Source organism: Symphodus melops (assembly GCF_947650265.1).
Source record: "Symphodus melops genome assembly, contig: scaffold_218, whole genome shotgun sequence".
In the NCBI taxonomy this organism is placed as follows: Eukaryota; Metazoa; Chordata; class Actinopteri; order Labriformes; family Labridae; genus Symphodus; species Symphodus melops.
The window spans coordinates 25,865-40,000 of NW_027636515.1; the positions used below are offsets into that span (position 1 = coordinate 25,865).

Sequence of the window (14,136 nt, forward strand, 5' to 3'; positions counted from 1 at the left end):
AATGAAGTTTTTCTTGACCTGAGTCTAATCAAACTTTTGTACGATCTCCTTCTCAGGAGTTGTTCTGACTCTGTTCACTGTAGTCATCATTTGCTGCCTTCGGACCAGACGGAGACAACGCATGCATGTGAAGGGTAACTTCTCTCAGTTTCACATCTACAAACAGAAAATGAGAAAAACCATCCAGATGAGATCCAGGCTGAGGAGACGGATTCTGAGCGGCTTTATTTGAATAGCAGCGCGAGCTGAGAGTGAGATCACACGGTTCTCAGTCTGCTGAAGGCAGTCTGACTATCCCTAACTGCAGACTCTACCTCCTGTAGTTCATTTAGAGACTGTAGGTACCAGCAGGTCTGATAACTGCAGACTCTACCTCCTGTAGTTTAGAGACTGTAGGTACCAGCAGGTCTGATAACTGCAGACTCTACCTCCTGTAGTTTAGAGACTGTAGGTACCAGCAGGTCTGATAACTGCAGACTCTACCTCCTGTAGTACATTTAGAGACTGTAGGTACCAGCAGGTCTGATAACTGCAGACTCTACCTCCTGTAGTTTAGAGACTGTAGGTACCAGCAGGTCTGATAACTACAGACTCTACCTCCTGTAGGACATTTAGAGACTGTAGGTACCAGCAGGTCTGATAACTGCAGACTCTACCTCCTGTAGTGTAGAGACTGTAGGTACCAGCAGGTCTGATAACTGCAGACTCTACCTCCTGTAGGACATTTAGAGACTGTAGGTACCAGCAGGTCTGATAACTGCAGACTCTACCTCCTGTAGGACATTTAGAGACTGTAGGTACCAGCAGGTCTGATAACTGCAGACTCTACCTCCTGTAGTTCATTTAGAGACTGTAGGTACCAGCAGGTCTGATAACTGCAGACTCTACCTCCTGTAGTTTAGAGACTGTAGGTACCAGCAGGTCTGATAACTGCAGACTCTACCTCCTGTAGTTTAGAGACTGTAGGTACCAGCAGGTCTGATAACTGCAGACTCTACCTCCTGTAGGACATTTAAAGACTGTAGGTACCAGCAGGTCTGATAACTGCAGACTCTACCTCCTGTAGGACATTTAGAGACTGTAGGTACCAGCAGGTCTGATAACTGCAGACTCTACCTCCTGTAGGACATTTAGAGACTGTAGGTACCAGCAGGTCTGATAACTGCAGACTCTACCTCCTGTAGGACATTTAGAGACTGTAGGTACCAGCAGGTCTGATAACTGCAGACTCTACCTCCTGTAGGACATTTAGAGACTGTAGGTACCAGCAGGTCTAATAACTGCAGACTCTACCTCCTGTAGTTTAGAGACTGTAGGTACCAGCAGGTCTGATAACTGCAGACTCTACCTCCTGTAGTTTAGAGACTGTAGGTACCAGCAGGTCTGATAACTGCAGACTCTACCTCCTGTAGGACATTTAGAGACTGTAGGTACCAGCAGGTCTGATAACTGCAGACTCTACCTCCTGTAGTTTAGAGACTGTAGGTACCAGCAGGTCTGATAACTGCAGACTCTACCTCCTGTAGTTTAGAGACTGTAGGTACCAGCAGGTCTGATAACTGCAGACTCTACCTCCTGTAGTTTAGAGACTGTAGGTACCAGCAGGTCTGATAACTGCAGACTCTACCTCCTGTAGTTTAGAGACTGTAGGTACCAGCAGGTCTGATAACTGCAGACTCTACCTCCTGTAGTTTAGAGACTGTAGGTACCAGCAGGTCTGATAACTGCAGACTCTACCTCCTGTAGGACATTTAGAGACTGTAGGTACCAGCAGCAGTAATGCATTATAGCATTAGCTTAATTAGCATCAAATAGTCTTTTGGGATTTCTCCACAGATGAGGAGGAGCTTCGTTTGGGCTGGACCAATCCTAACCAACAACATCCTCAGCACCACCATCCTCACCCACCCAATCAACAACATCCTCAGCACCACCATCCTCACCCACCCAATCAACAACATCCTCAGCACCACCATCCTCACCCGCCCAATCAACAACATCCTCATCATCATCAGCAGCAGCAGCCTGCTGGCCACACTGGACCACGCCCACATCGCAACAAACAGCAGCGCCCAAAAAACCCGAACCAGCCGGGCTCTCAGCCCCAGCCCAGCCCCAGACGACAGGTAGGTGCACAGGTAGACACAGCAGAGGAGCTAAGCTAAAGCTAAAGTACCGATCCTCGTGTTTCTCCCCAACATAAACTAAAGAGCCATGAAGGGCAACAGCATGTTCAGTACTTTGATTCTTTTTTATAGCACTTATTTCAAATCAACAAAACCAATAAAAAATGAAAGAACTTTTTCAAACACAAGAACCACCACTTCCATCAGACAGGCGTGACAGAGAGGAACAAGTCCTCAAACACTTATTAACATAGGACCTGCAGAGCAGTAACATCACATAGAGCTCTATGGAGACTGACTCACTGCAGGAGACAGACTCTAGTGGACACTGGAGGAACTGCAGCTGTAAAGTTGGACATTTTAACATAGAGCTCTATGGAGACTGACTCACTGCAGGAGACAGACTCTAGTGGACACTGGAGGAACTGCAGCTGTAAAGTTGGACATTTTAACATAGAGCTCTATGGAGACTGACTCACTGCAGGAGACAGACTCTAGTGGACACTGGAGGAACTGCAGCTGTAAAGTTGGACATTTTAACATAGAGCTCTATGGAGACTGACTCACTGCAGTATTTAGTGGTGTGCTCTTCTCCTCAGGCCCCCCGAGAGGCAGATGAAGAGCAGCCCCCTCCTCTTCCTCAGCCCAGGAAGAAGGCTCCTCGAGTGTGACTCCACCAGAAGCCTCCCCTCGTCCTCCTCGTTTGCGCCCCTCCTTCCCCCCGAGGATGACAGAATTACTGATGATGATGATGACGGACTCTTCCTCCGTAGAATAATCCTTTTTTTTATTATTAAGCTGAACTCAAACTAAACACGATCAAACTGTCCCTGTTCTCATGTGGAGAGAACAGTTTTTCATTATAATCTTTAAATGACTAACTCACCTGTTTAACGAGCTTACAGCTGATTAAGGCGTCATCCTGTGTTACCTCTGAACACCACAGGAGGGCGCTGTGACATCAGCTGCTCAGAGTCATCACTGAAACAGATTAGATTGTTATTGGCTGAAACATGAAAGCAAACACGGATGTTCCTTTTCCACCTGCTGCGGTCAGCGTTGATGTCATCCCTGTCCTTAAGTCTGATTGGCTGCATGCATCATCAGAGGCGGGGCTTGTGTGTAAATCAGCTGTTTGTTGTGAAGGTATGAAACCTGTTTGTATTTAGATTAAAAACATTAACCCCTCGAAGGTTCAGACTTTCATTTGAGTCTCACTGACGGTCTGTCGTTCCTGTCATCACAAAGTGCGAGCAGGTGAATGTTACCATGGTGACGAATAAACAATCGAATACACTCTACATATGTCAGATGATGTTTTTAATTAGTTTAAATCTAAAACCATCTTTTATAATATAATACAAACTGAGTCTTCTGTTTCTCGTCTGATTCAAACACTTCTTCATTATTATTAAATAATTGATCAACAGATTATAAAATGTTTTGTTGCCTTAAATATTGACTTTTTTTTTTCTTTTTTAATGTTGATGAAAAGAAAATCCATAAAATCATCATCATCATCATAAACTGTCTGCTTCTGCCCCCTGGTGGATCATCCCCACATGATCAGCTCTTCTCTCACCTGTACAGTTATTTGAGCGGGCAGGTGAAGGTCACATGATACCAGTCGGGGTCCGGGAGGCAGACACACTAGGTACTTTTAAGAATAGACTTCAGCTAGCAGCTCAGCTTAGCTAGCATGTTAGCTTGTTGAGGTTTCCTGTTTCCTGTTTCTTCCTCGATGGTCGCTCAAATTCACAAGTGAAAATCGAAGCTCTGAAACGGCACAAGTAGAAATCGATGAGACATCGCAACGACTGAAACGAAGTCACACACACTCCTCACACACACGTGTGTGTGACTTACCTTTGATCAGTCGAGGCAGGAAGTGAACCCTGGTCTCCTGGCAGAGACCATCTTCAGCGCTGAGAGCCTCCAAGGAAAAGGAGCAAAGCACTACAGATCTGTTGATAATGTTTTAATGTGAAGGTCGATGGTTCAAATCCCACCTGACTTAATGTCTGCAGGTGTGGTCACCTGTACAGACTGATGATGTCTTTGGCGTTTGTAAAGCTGAATCACACTGAGCGTGCTCAGACGCCTTTAATACCAACGATTTAGTTTCTTCAATAATCGATCAAACCTCGTCTCTCTGCTCCAAATCAACGTGTTTGTGCAGTTCAGTCAGTGCTTCTGTGGTTGTTGCCATGGTAACAGCTTTGGATTACATCCAGAAGATTCATGGTGAGTGTAAAGATTAATCCAACAAACAGATTTTTTTAAATTCTAAATATTAACATCAATATTTTGTAATGTGACCTCTTCTCCACCAGATGGCGCTCTCACTTCATGGACGCAGAACATGCACCCAATGACGTCACAGGAGCCACACTTTAGTGTGTCACTTTGAACAGGTGTGGTGTGAGAAACTGCTGTAGGCCACACACACACACATTATAAATATAACTCATGGACCTTTGACCTTTAGGTGTCCCTCCAGATTGGTGACCTTTGACCTGCCTGGTGGCTCAGTGCAAACACACAGCATGATGTAGAATCTGCACCCCCCCTGTAGAAATACAGCTGCAGGCTTTGGGACAAACTTCACTCTCTCAGGTGGAAACAGGAAGTGTGTGTTACCATGGTTACTCAGCGGCATCCTGGGGGAACGGCTTATTATTAATGTACGTAATACATTCTGTAAAAGTCTTTATGTAGATTATTTTTCTCTAGTAAATTTATATTAGTGTAGACTTATAACAAAACCATCAGATGGAGCCCACATCATTTATTATAATTTATAATGTTTAATTTATTATAATATCAAAGAACAGGTTGTCTTCAATGAAAGCAAACAAGTAAAACAATGATAAATAAATAAGAGTGAGAAGTTGTAACATGATTTAATATTCTTTAGTTTTTGTCCCTTTAAATATAAAACACAATGAAATAAACAGGTGAACAGAAGGAAGAAAAGAAGAGGAGGTTTTTATTTGATCCTTTAAAACAATAAACAGGTGAAGTTGTTCACGTCTGTATGATCAGATTAAATGTCCATCTGAGTTGGAGCAGAGTTTTGGTTTGTTCAAACACAAACACACTGAACTTACCTTTGTACAGGTCTCCTTGGGTTAGAGCCATCAAGTGGTTTGAGACGAACTAAATATGGCGGGCCCCCCGTGGGGACGCGGTCGTGGGGCGAGGGTGTAGTGGACGGTTTGAAAAAGACCCTCAGGGTTCATTTTGGCTGAACTGCAACAGATTCTTCCTTTCTGAACACTTTTTATTATTTTCTGTTTTTTAATGATGTATAATCTTTCTTTAAGCTCCGTTTTAATTTCTGTTTTATGTCTGTAACTGTAGCTCCTCCCTCTTTTACCTAAGTTGTTAATAATTAGTTCAACTGTAGCTCCTCCCTCTTTTACCTAAGTTGTTAATAATTAGTTCAACTGTAGCTCCTCCCTCTTTTACCTAAGTTGTTAATAATTAGTTCAACTGTAGCTCCTCCCTCTTTTACCTAAATTGTTAATAATTAGTTCAACTGTAGCTCCTCCCTCTTTTACCTAAGTTGTTAATAATTAGTTTAACTGTAGCTCCTCCCTCTTTTACCTAAGTTGTTAATAATTAGTTCAACTGTAGCTCCTCCCTCTTTTACCTAAGTTGTTAATAATTAGTTCAACTGTAGCTCCTCCCTCTTTTACCTAAGTTTTTAATAATTAGTTCAACTGTAGCTCCTCCCTCTTTTACCTAAGTTGTTAATAATTAGTTCAACTGTAGCTCCTCCCTCTTTTACCTAAGTTGTTAATAATTAGTTCAACTGTAGCTCCTCCCTCTTTTACCTAAGTTGTTAATAATTAGTTCAACTGTAGCTCCTCCCTCTTTTACCTAAGTTGTTAATAATTAGTTTAACTGTAGCTCCTCCCTCTTTTACCGAAGTTGTTAATAATTAGTTCAACTGTAGCTCCGCCCTCTTTTACCTAAGTTGTTAATAATTAGTTTAACTGTAGCTCCTCCCTCTTTTACCGAAGTTGTTAATAATTAGTTCAACTGTAGCTCCTCCCTCTTTTACCTAAGTTGTTAATAATTAGTTCAACTGTAGCTCCACCCTCTTTTACCTAAGTTGTTAATAATTAGTTCAACTGTAGCTCCACCCTCTTTTACCTAAGTTGTTACTAATTAGTTCAACTGTAGCTCCTCCCTCTTTTACCAAAGTTGTTAATAATTAGTTCAACTGTAGCTCCTCCCTCTTTTACCAAAGTTGTTAATAATTAGTTCAACTGTAGCTCCACCCTCTTTTACCTAAGTTGTTACTAATTAGTTCAACTGTAGCTCCTCCCTCTTTTACCAAAGTTGTTAATAATTAGTTCAACTGTAGCTCCACCCTCTTTTACCTAAGTTGTTACTAATTAGTTCAACTGTAGCTCCTCCCTCTTTTACCAAAGTTGTTAATAATTAGTTCAACTGTAGCTCCGCCCTCTTTTACCAAAGTTGTTAATAATTAGTTCAACTGTAGCTCCGCCCTCTTTTACCTAAGTTGTTACTAATTAGTTCAACTGTAGCTCCTCCCTCTTTTACCTAAGTTGTTAATAATTAGTTTAACTGTAGCTCCTCCCTCTTTTACCTAAGTTGTTACTAATTAGTTCAACTGTAGCTCCTCCCTCTTTTACCAAAGTTGTTAATAATTAGTTCAACTGTAGCTCCACCCTCTTTTACCTAAGTTGTTACTAATTAGTTCAACTGTAGCTCCTCCCTCTTTTACCAAAGTTGTTAATAATTAGTTCAACTGTAGCTCCTCCCTCTTTTACCAAAGTTGTTAATAATTAGTTCAACTGTAGCTCCACCCTCTTTTACCTAAGTTGTTACTAATTAGTTCAACTGTAGCTCCTCCCTCTTTTACCTAAGTTGTTAATAATTAGTTCAACTGTAGCTCCTCCCTCTTTTACTAGTTAGACTTGTCGACATTTTCTCTTCATTCTTCTGGACTTGTGTTTGTTGTTGCCATAGAAACGTCGTGGCTACGCATCATTATTTTATGTCGATATGAAAGTTTAAATCCTGGTCACAAAGTTTCTGAAATATTGTTTTATAAATGTGGACGGTGGCCCCGAGGGTCCAAACAGAAGAGTTACAAAACCTGATTGGACACCATGTATGACGTCATGTTACATAAATAATTCTAATTTGATGTGGTTAGGATAATTAGGAAGGATAATACCTGGGACCTCCCCCTCCCTCACTCCTCCCTCCCCCCTCCCTCCTCCTCCTTCATACCGACACCTAACTTCCGGCCAATCTCCCTCTCTCTTGAACATTCCCCCACACACACACACACACACACTCTCTCTATCTTACTCACTCACTCTCTCTCTCTCACACACACAGATCAAACCGGTTCACTGTCAGGCTGTGCGGACGGGTTCACACAGAATTCGGCCCCTCACTGTGTGTGTGTTGTGTGTGTGTATGTGAGTGTGTGTCGGGCTCGTCGCGCGGCCCCTCCCGGTGTGCTGGGATCCAACCTCTGAGAGTTTGATCGGACTGACCGGCGGGCAGCAGCGCTGATCGCCCGCACACAGGACAAAGAAAGCCGGGAGAGAATCCGGAGGAAGAGAGGCGGAACATGGAGCGCGTGCTCGGGCTCGTCTTCACCGTCTTCATGCTCGGTAAGAACCGGTTCGGTGATTCACTCCTGATAGATCATTAACTCATCTCCAGCACGGGGAGCCTCATGTGAAACCCCGTCTGGAGAAACGCTCATTTAACAATCACTGACTTGTCATCCAATCAAAATGCGTTTAATCAGATCGATCAGCTCATGATCAATAAATAGAACTTCTATTAGTCAGTTCGGCAGACATCCAACACTTACATCTAATCAATGACAGGTTTGAACGTGTAGTTAATGTTAGACATCTCTGTTGAAAGAAGCAAATGGACTCAATAAGTTGAGATTGAAGTGGATCAATAAGAAGGTTCGGTTCGGTTCGGTTCGGTTCTTAATGCTGAATTCTAGGCGAGAAGAGGAAATGAAACGTCATGAAGGACTTCCTCATCGATGTCTGCGTGTAAAATGCTCAACCAGCGAGCTGTCTCTGTGGGGGAAGGTCCCCTCAGATCCTGGTTCTGAACAGACTGGACCTAACCCAGTGTGCTGGTTCTGAACAGACTGGACCTAACCCAGTGTGCTGGTTCTGAACAGACTGGATCTAATCCAGTGTGCTGGTTCTGAACAGACTGGACCTAACTCAGTGTGCTGGTTCTGAACAGACTGTACCTAATCCAGTGTGCTGGTTCTGAACAGACTGGATCTAATCCAGTGTGCTGGTTCTGAACAGACTGGACCTAACTCAGTGTGCTGGTTCTGAACAGACTGTACCTAATCCAGTGTGCTGGTTCTGAACAGACTGGATCTAGTTCAGTGTGCTGGTTCTGAACAGACTGGACCTAACTCAGTGTGCTGGTTCTGAACAGACTGATGGATCTAACCCAGTGTGCTGGTTCTGAACAGACTGGATCTAACCCAGTGTGCTGGTTCTGAACAGACTGGATCTAATCCAGTGTGCTGGTTCTGAACAGACTGATGGATCTCTCCCTCCCTGAAGCTGGGTGACTTAAGCCGCTCTGACAGGCTCCCATTAAGGCTCCCATTAGAGCGCTCACAGGTCAACCCGACCTATCATCATGATTAGCCTGGTCCACAGACCCGGGTCAACCCAGGATAATACCCAGGCTCATAAGCAGGATAAGAACCTGGGTATGGTCCTGGTCCTCTTTAAGGTCCAGGTGTTCATACAGAACTGGGTCTTTATCTTAAAAGAGACTCTGCAGGTTAAAGGAGTCTGGTAGTTCGTTCCACCACCGGGGGGCGACAGAGGGGAGTCTAGTTATGAGTGTGTGTGTGTGTGTGAGAGAGTTATGTGTGTGTGTGTGTGAGATATGTGTGTGTGTGTGTGTGTGTGAGTTATGTGTGTGTGTGTGTGTGTGTGTGTGTGTGTGTGTGTGTGTGTGTCTTGGCTCAAATTAGTACAGTGTGAGATGATCAAATGTCGCCAGCTCTCCCGTGGTGTGTGTGTGTGTGTGTGTGTGTGTGTGTGTGTGTGTGTGTGTGTGTGTGTGTGTGTGTGTGTGTGTGTGTGTGTGTGTGTGTGTGTGTGTGTGTGTGTGTGTGTGTGTGTGTGTGTGTGTGTGTGTGTGTGTGTGTGTGTGTGTGTGTGTGTGTGTGTGTGTGTGTGTGTTCTGGTATCAGACACAGTGATCCTTCTCTCTTACCTGCTCGTTGACCTCAGGTTTTCCTGCTGCACACTCGTCGACCACGAATAGACTGAACGCAGGAAGTGCGTCCTAAAACCAGGAAGTGCGTCCTAAAACCAGGAAGTGAGTCCTAAAACCAGGAAGTGAGTTAGCATATTAGCCTCTAAAAGTCTAAATGTAGATGTGTTTAGACTGAAATAATGTCTGTGGTTAACACAAGCTGAAGAGATGTTGTTAGATAAACTACGTTAGCTAAGACCAACACGTGTGACTTTTAATGTTTTTACACGTACTTTAAACGCCGGTTGCTAACGAGTGGCTAAATAAGACAACGCTGGTTGTCATGGAAACGTTAAACGTCATCACACCGGTAGCTCTCCCACTAATCGTCCTTGCAGCCTCTGGTCATGTTCTTCAGACCTGGAGACCTGTTGGCCTCACTGATCCAGTCCATGTCGCGTCGGTCTGACCTGATGACATCACCACCGACATGATGTCATGGTGCATTCAGGGACCTGTTTTGAACTTTGGGAACCATCCTGAAACTGGCTCGAGGTAGATTTCTCTGAGATCCTCTAGTCTTGTCTACATCAGGGCTGAAAGGGTCCCGGAGTTAGCCGTTCCTGTTACCACGGCAACAACATCAGAAGTCCGGTTCATTACCCTGATCCAGAATCAGGAGTCTCTCTCCATGAAACACGCCTCGTCTTTTCTTTGTTGAAGAAACTTAAAATAAGATCAGCCTGTTTTTTTTATTTCATTTTATTGTTGCTAGGCAACAACAGACGGAGCGCTCCCAAAGGAACTCTCCCAAAATTTGAAGTCCAGCTCTGATTTTTCCTGCAGGCTGCTGCTAAAGACTAGACCTGAGGATAGATACCGGTCCAGGTTCTGAGGCCACGCCCCCTTTCTGGGTGACAGCTGTAGAGAGGTGCAGAGTGACCAGCATGCTGTGCTCAGCTGTTTATTATTCTGTCAGCTGATCTGAGGTCAGAGCAGGAATGTAAACAGGAAGTCATCATGGAGTTGCTCTGCACGTGTGCAGAAGCGCCCGACCTTCGCTGGACTCTCTCTTTAAGAGAACAGAAAACGCTCTCCTCCTCCTCTCACCTCCTTCACCTCTTCATCTCCTCCTCTCACCTCCTTCTCCTCTTCATCTCCTCCTCTCACCTCCTTCACCTCTTCATCTCCTCCTCTCACCTCCTTCACCTCTTCATCTCCTCCTCTGACCTCCTTCTCCTTTTCATCTCCTCCTCTCACCTCCTTCTCCTCTTCATCTCCTCCTCTCACCTCCTTCACCTCTTCATCTCCTCCTCTCACCTCCTTCTCCTCTTCATCTCCTCCTCTCACCTCCTTCACCTCTTCATCTCCTCCTCTCACCTCCTTCACCTCTTCATCTCCTCCTCTCACCTCCTTCACCTCTTCATCTCCTCCTCTGACCTCTCTCCTCCTCCTCTCACCTCCTTCTCCTCTTCATCTCCTCCTCTCACCTCCTTCACCTCTTCATCTCCTCCTCTCACCTCCTTCTCCTCTTCATCTCCTCCTCTCACCTCCTTCACCTCTTCATCTCCTCCTCTCACCTCCTTCACCTCTTCATCTCCTCCTCTCACCTCCTTCACCTCTTCATCTCCTCCTCTGACCTCTCTCCTCCTCCTCTCACCTCCTTCTCCTCTTCATCTCCTCCTCTGACCTCCTTCACCTCTTCATCTCCTCCTCTGACCTCTCTCTTCCTCCTCTCACCTCCTTCTCCTCTTCATCTCCTCCTCTCCTTCTCTCCTCCTTCTCTCTCTCCTCCTCTTCTTCCTCCTCCTCTCCTCCTCTCCTTCTGTTCCTCCTGAGAGGAGGCGTGTTCACTCTACAACAGGTCATTGAAGGTCAAACACAAGTCATTTAAGGGTTAAACAGGTCATTGAAGGTTAAACACAGGTCATTGAAGGTCAAACACAAGTCATTTAAGGGTTAAACAGGTCATTGAAGGTTAAACACAGGTCATTGAAGGTCAAACACAAGTCATTTAAGGGTTAAACAGGTCATTGAAGGTTAAACACAGGTCATTGAAGGTTAAACACAGGTCATTGAAGGTTAAACACAAGTCATTTAAGGGTTAAACAGGTCATTGAAGGTTAAACATAGGTCATTGAAGGTCAAACACAGGTCATTGAAGGTTAAACACAGGTCATTGAAGGTTAAACACAGGTCATTGAAGGTTAAACACAGGTCATTGAAGGTCAAACACAAGTCATTTAAGGATTAAACAGGTCATTGAAGGTTAAACACAGGTCATTGAAGGTTAAACACAGGTCATTGAAGGTTAAACACAGGTCATTGAAGGTTAAACACAGGTCATTGAAGGTTAAACACAGGTCATTGAAGGTTAAACAGGTCATTTAAGGGTTAAACAGGTCATTGAAGGTTAAACACAGGTCATTGAAGGTTAAACACAGGTCACTGAAGGGTTAAACACAGGTCATTGAAGGTCAAACACAGGTCACTGAAGGTCAAACACAGGTCATTGAAGGGTCAAACACAGGTCACTGAAGGGTTAAACACAGGTCATTGAAGGTCAAACACAGGTCATTGAAGGGTTAAACACAGGTCACTGAAGGTCAAACACAGGTCACTGAAGGGTTAACTGTTGCCCTGTCTGTGCAGGTGAGGTCTCGGCCCGGGTGGTGAAGGTCTCTCCTGGTCCTCTGATCAGGGTGGAGGGTCAGCCCGTCTCCATCAGGTGTGACGTCAGTGAATATGGAGGACCTCGAGAACAGGTGAGTGAGCTTCATGTTCCTGCAGTTTGACACGGCAGGTGTCAGCTCGACTCACGCCTCTCTCTCTCTCTCCTGCAGGACTTTGAGTGGGTGATGGCGGCTGATGCCAACGTTGCCATCGGCTCCAGGACAAAGATCATCTCCACCTTCGACGCGGGGTACTCCCACCCGTCCCTGAGCAAGCGCGTGGCGTCCGGAGACATCTCTGTGGAGCGTCTGCAGGACAACCAGGTGGAGCTAAAGGTCGCCGAGGTCAAGTCCACCGACGCCGGGTTCTACTGGTGCCAGACGCCGAGCACGGACTCTGTGATCAGCGGGAACTACGAGGAGAAGGTCCAACTCATCGGTATGAGGGGGGGGGGGGGGGGAGGCTGGTTTTTCAGATTAAAAGCTTCTTAGTGAGTCATCAGCTGTTGGTGTCGTCTGTGGGAGGACTCAGATTATTCTCAGCTTGAAGGTGTGACAGGATCCCAGCTCTCCTCGTCTCACGTGAACCTGCTCAGGACCTCTGGTGTTAGACCACGTCTTTAGTCTGTGAGGGTGACAGTCACCTACAGGGGGCGCTAACAGCTGCTAACAGCTTCTTCTGCCTTTGAATGACGTCTTCATCTGAAGGTTTAGTGTTTGTGATGCTCAGAGCTTCTCCAACACGTTCAGCTGAGAGAAGACTCACGAGTGTGTGTGTGTGTGTGTGTGTGTGTGTGTGTGTGTGTGTGTGTGTGTGTGTGTGTGTGTGTGTGTGTGTGTGTGTGTGTGTGTGTGTGTGTGTGTGTGTGTGTGTGTGTGTGTGTGTGTGTGTGTGTGTGTGTGTGTGTGTGTGTGTGTGTGTAACGTATTCTCTAATTTGGATTATTTTCTGCACAAACAGAACGACACACTCAGCGTTTTTATTCCACTTTAATGAGCTTTATTATGATCACACACACACACACACACACACAGAGTGCTGGTTTAAATCCACAGGAACACACACACACAGAGCGGCTTCATCATGTGACACACAGGTTCATGTTCTCGGCGTGTGCAGCAGGTAAACGAGTGTGAACGCAGCCTCTCGTCCCCAGACAGCTCGTTAAATTTAGAGCTGCCATCACGGTTTGTCTGCAGCACATGTACCAGGGTTTGTTCTGTTTGAAGGCTGTTTGTGTCGAGATCACACACACACACACACACACACACACACACACACACACACACACACACACACTGTGGTTATGTAAGCAGAAGTGAAGTTCAGGTTGCTTATGGTTTGAAACTCTTTCAGGCTTTTTTTTAATTGATGGAGCAAAACAGAATATTGGTCCCGCCTTTGTTATCTCTCACACACACACACACACACACACACACACACACACACACACACACCCTTTAAGAATCACTGTGACGTCTCCTCATCGAGTGGCTCTCAGCGGGTCGAGCCTCAGGACCCTCAGCTGTGATTTAATGGTGCAGTTTGGATGTCAGAGGGTCTGAAGGCTTCAAAGAGCTTTTGACACGTTCCACTTCCTGGTCCTGAGCCACCAGAGGAGAACCACTATTACTTACTCCAGGTTATTTAGTATGTCCAGAAGAAGTGGGCGGAGCTGGAGGGGAGGAAGGGTCAGCTCCTCCCTCTTCTCTCTCCTGATGGAGATTTGGATACAGACAGTATCTCTGTAAACATGGTCCATCATGAAGTCAATAAAAAGTAAGATAATAAAGAAACCAGTCAGAACACGTCACATGATCAGCTTCATAACAAACTTCTCTTCTCCGTCTCCCGCTGAGAGAAACACTTAGTCCCTCTGAACATTTAGAAACTGTTTTCCCACAGGCCCTGAACGCATCCCACCATCTGCTGCCTCCTGGACTCTTTGTGAACACGTTACCTTTCATGTGAAGTATTCTGAGCGAGGGCTGGACGCTGTTTACAGCCGGGCCTGTTTCCAAAGAGAAGAATCAGGAGGGATCGGACCTGCAGTCAGTTTCTACAGACATGTAGAGTTCACTACAGT

General features: G+C 45.3%; 2 protein-coding genes across 2 annotated transcripts in view; both read left to right on the plus strand.

Annotated features, from left to right (window-relative positions):
- The first annotated feature begins 60 nt into the window (after window positions 1-60).
- Window positions 61-3,422, plus strand: LOC306819412 (uncharacterized protein). Its single transcript, XM_079373210.1, has 3 exons — window positions 61-134; window positions 1,837-2,126; window positions 2,726-3,422. The coding sequence occupies exons 2-3, from the start codon at window positions 1,837-1,839 to the stop codon at window positions 2,937-2,939; spliced, it is 504 nt and encodes a 167-aa protein (XP_079229336.1). The 5' UTR covers window positions 61-134; the 3' UTR covers window positions 2,940-3,422.
- Window positions 3,423-7,387: 3,965 nt separating this feature from the next.
- LOC306819414 (immunoglobulin superfamily member 8-like) overlaps window positions 7,388-14,136 on the plus strand; it is a gene marked incomplete at its 3' end in the record, with an annotated part of 13,159 nt that continues 6,410 nt past the window's right edge. The window contains exons 1-3 of the mRNA XM_079373212.1: window positions 7,388-7,789; window positions 12,030-12,142; window positions 12,221-12,488. Of these exons, the coding sequence (XP_079229338.1) occupies window positions 7,747-7,789; window positions 12,030-12,142; window positions 12,221-12,488 (424 nt within the window). The remainder of the gene's footprint in view (window positions 7,790-12,029; window positions 12,143-12,220; window positions 12,489-14,136) is intronic.

What these genes read in the sequence shown, in the direction of transcription:
- LOC306819412 (XM_079373210.1), top strand. Translation starts at nt 1,837, where the DNA reads ATGAGGAGGAGCTTCGTTTGGGCTGGACCAATCCTAACCAACAACATC. An exon ending in AGCCCAGCCCCAGACGACAG is followed by an intron (nt 2,127 to 2,725) that starts GTAGGTGCACAG and finishes TCTTCTCCTCAG; the next exon opens with GCCCCCCGAGAGGCAGATGA.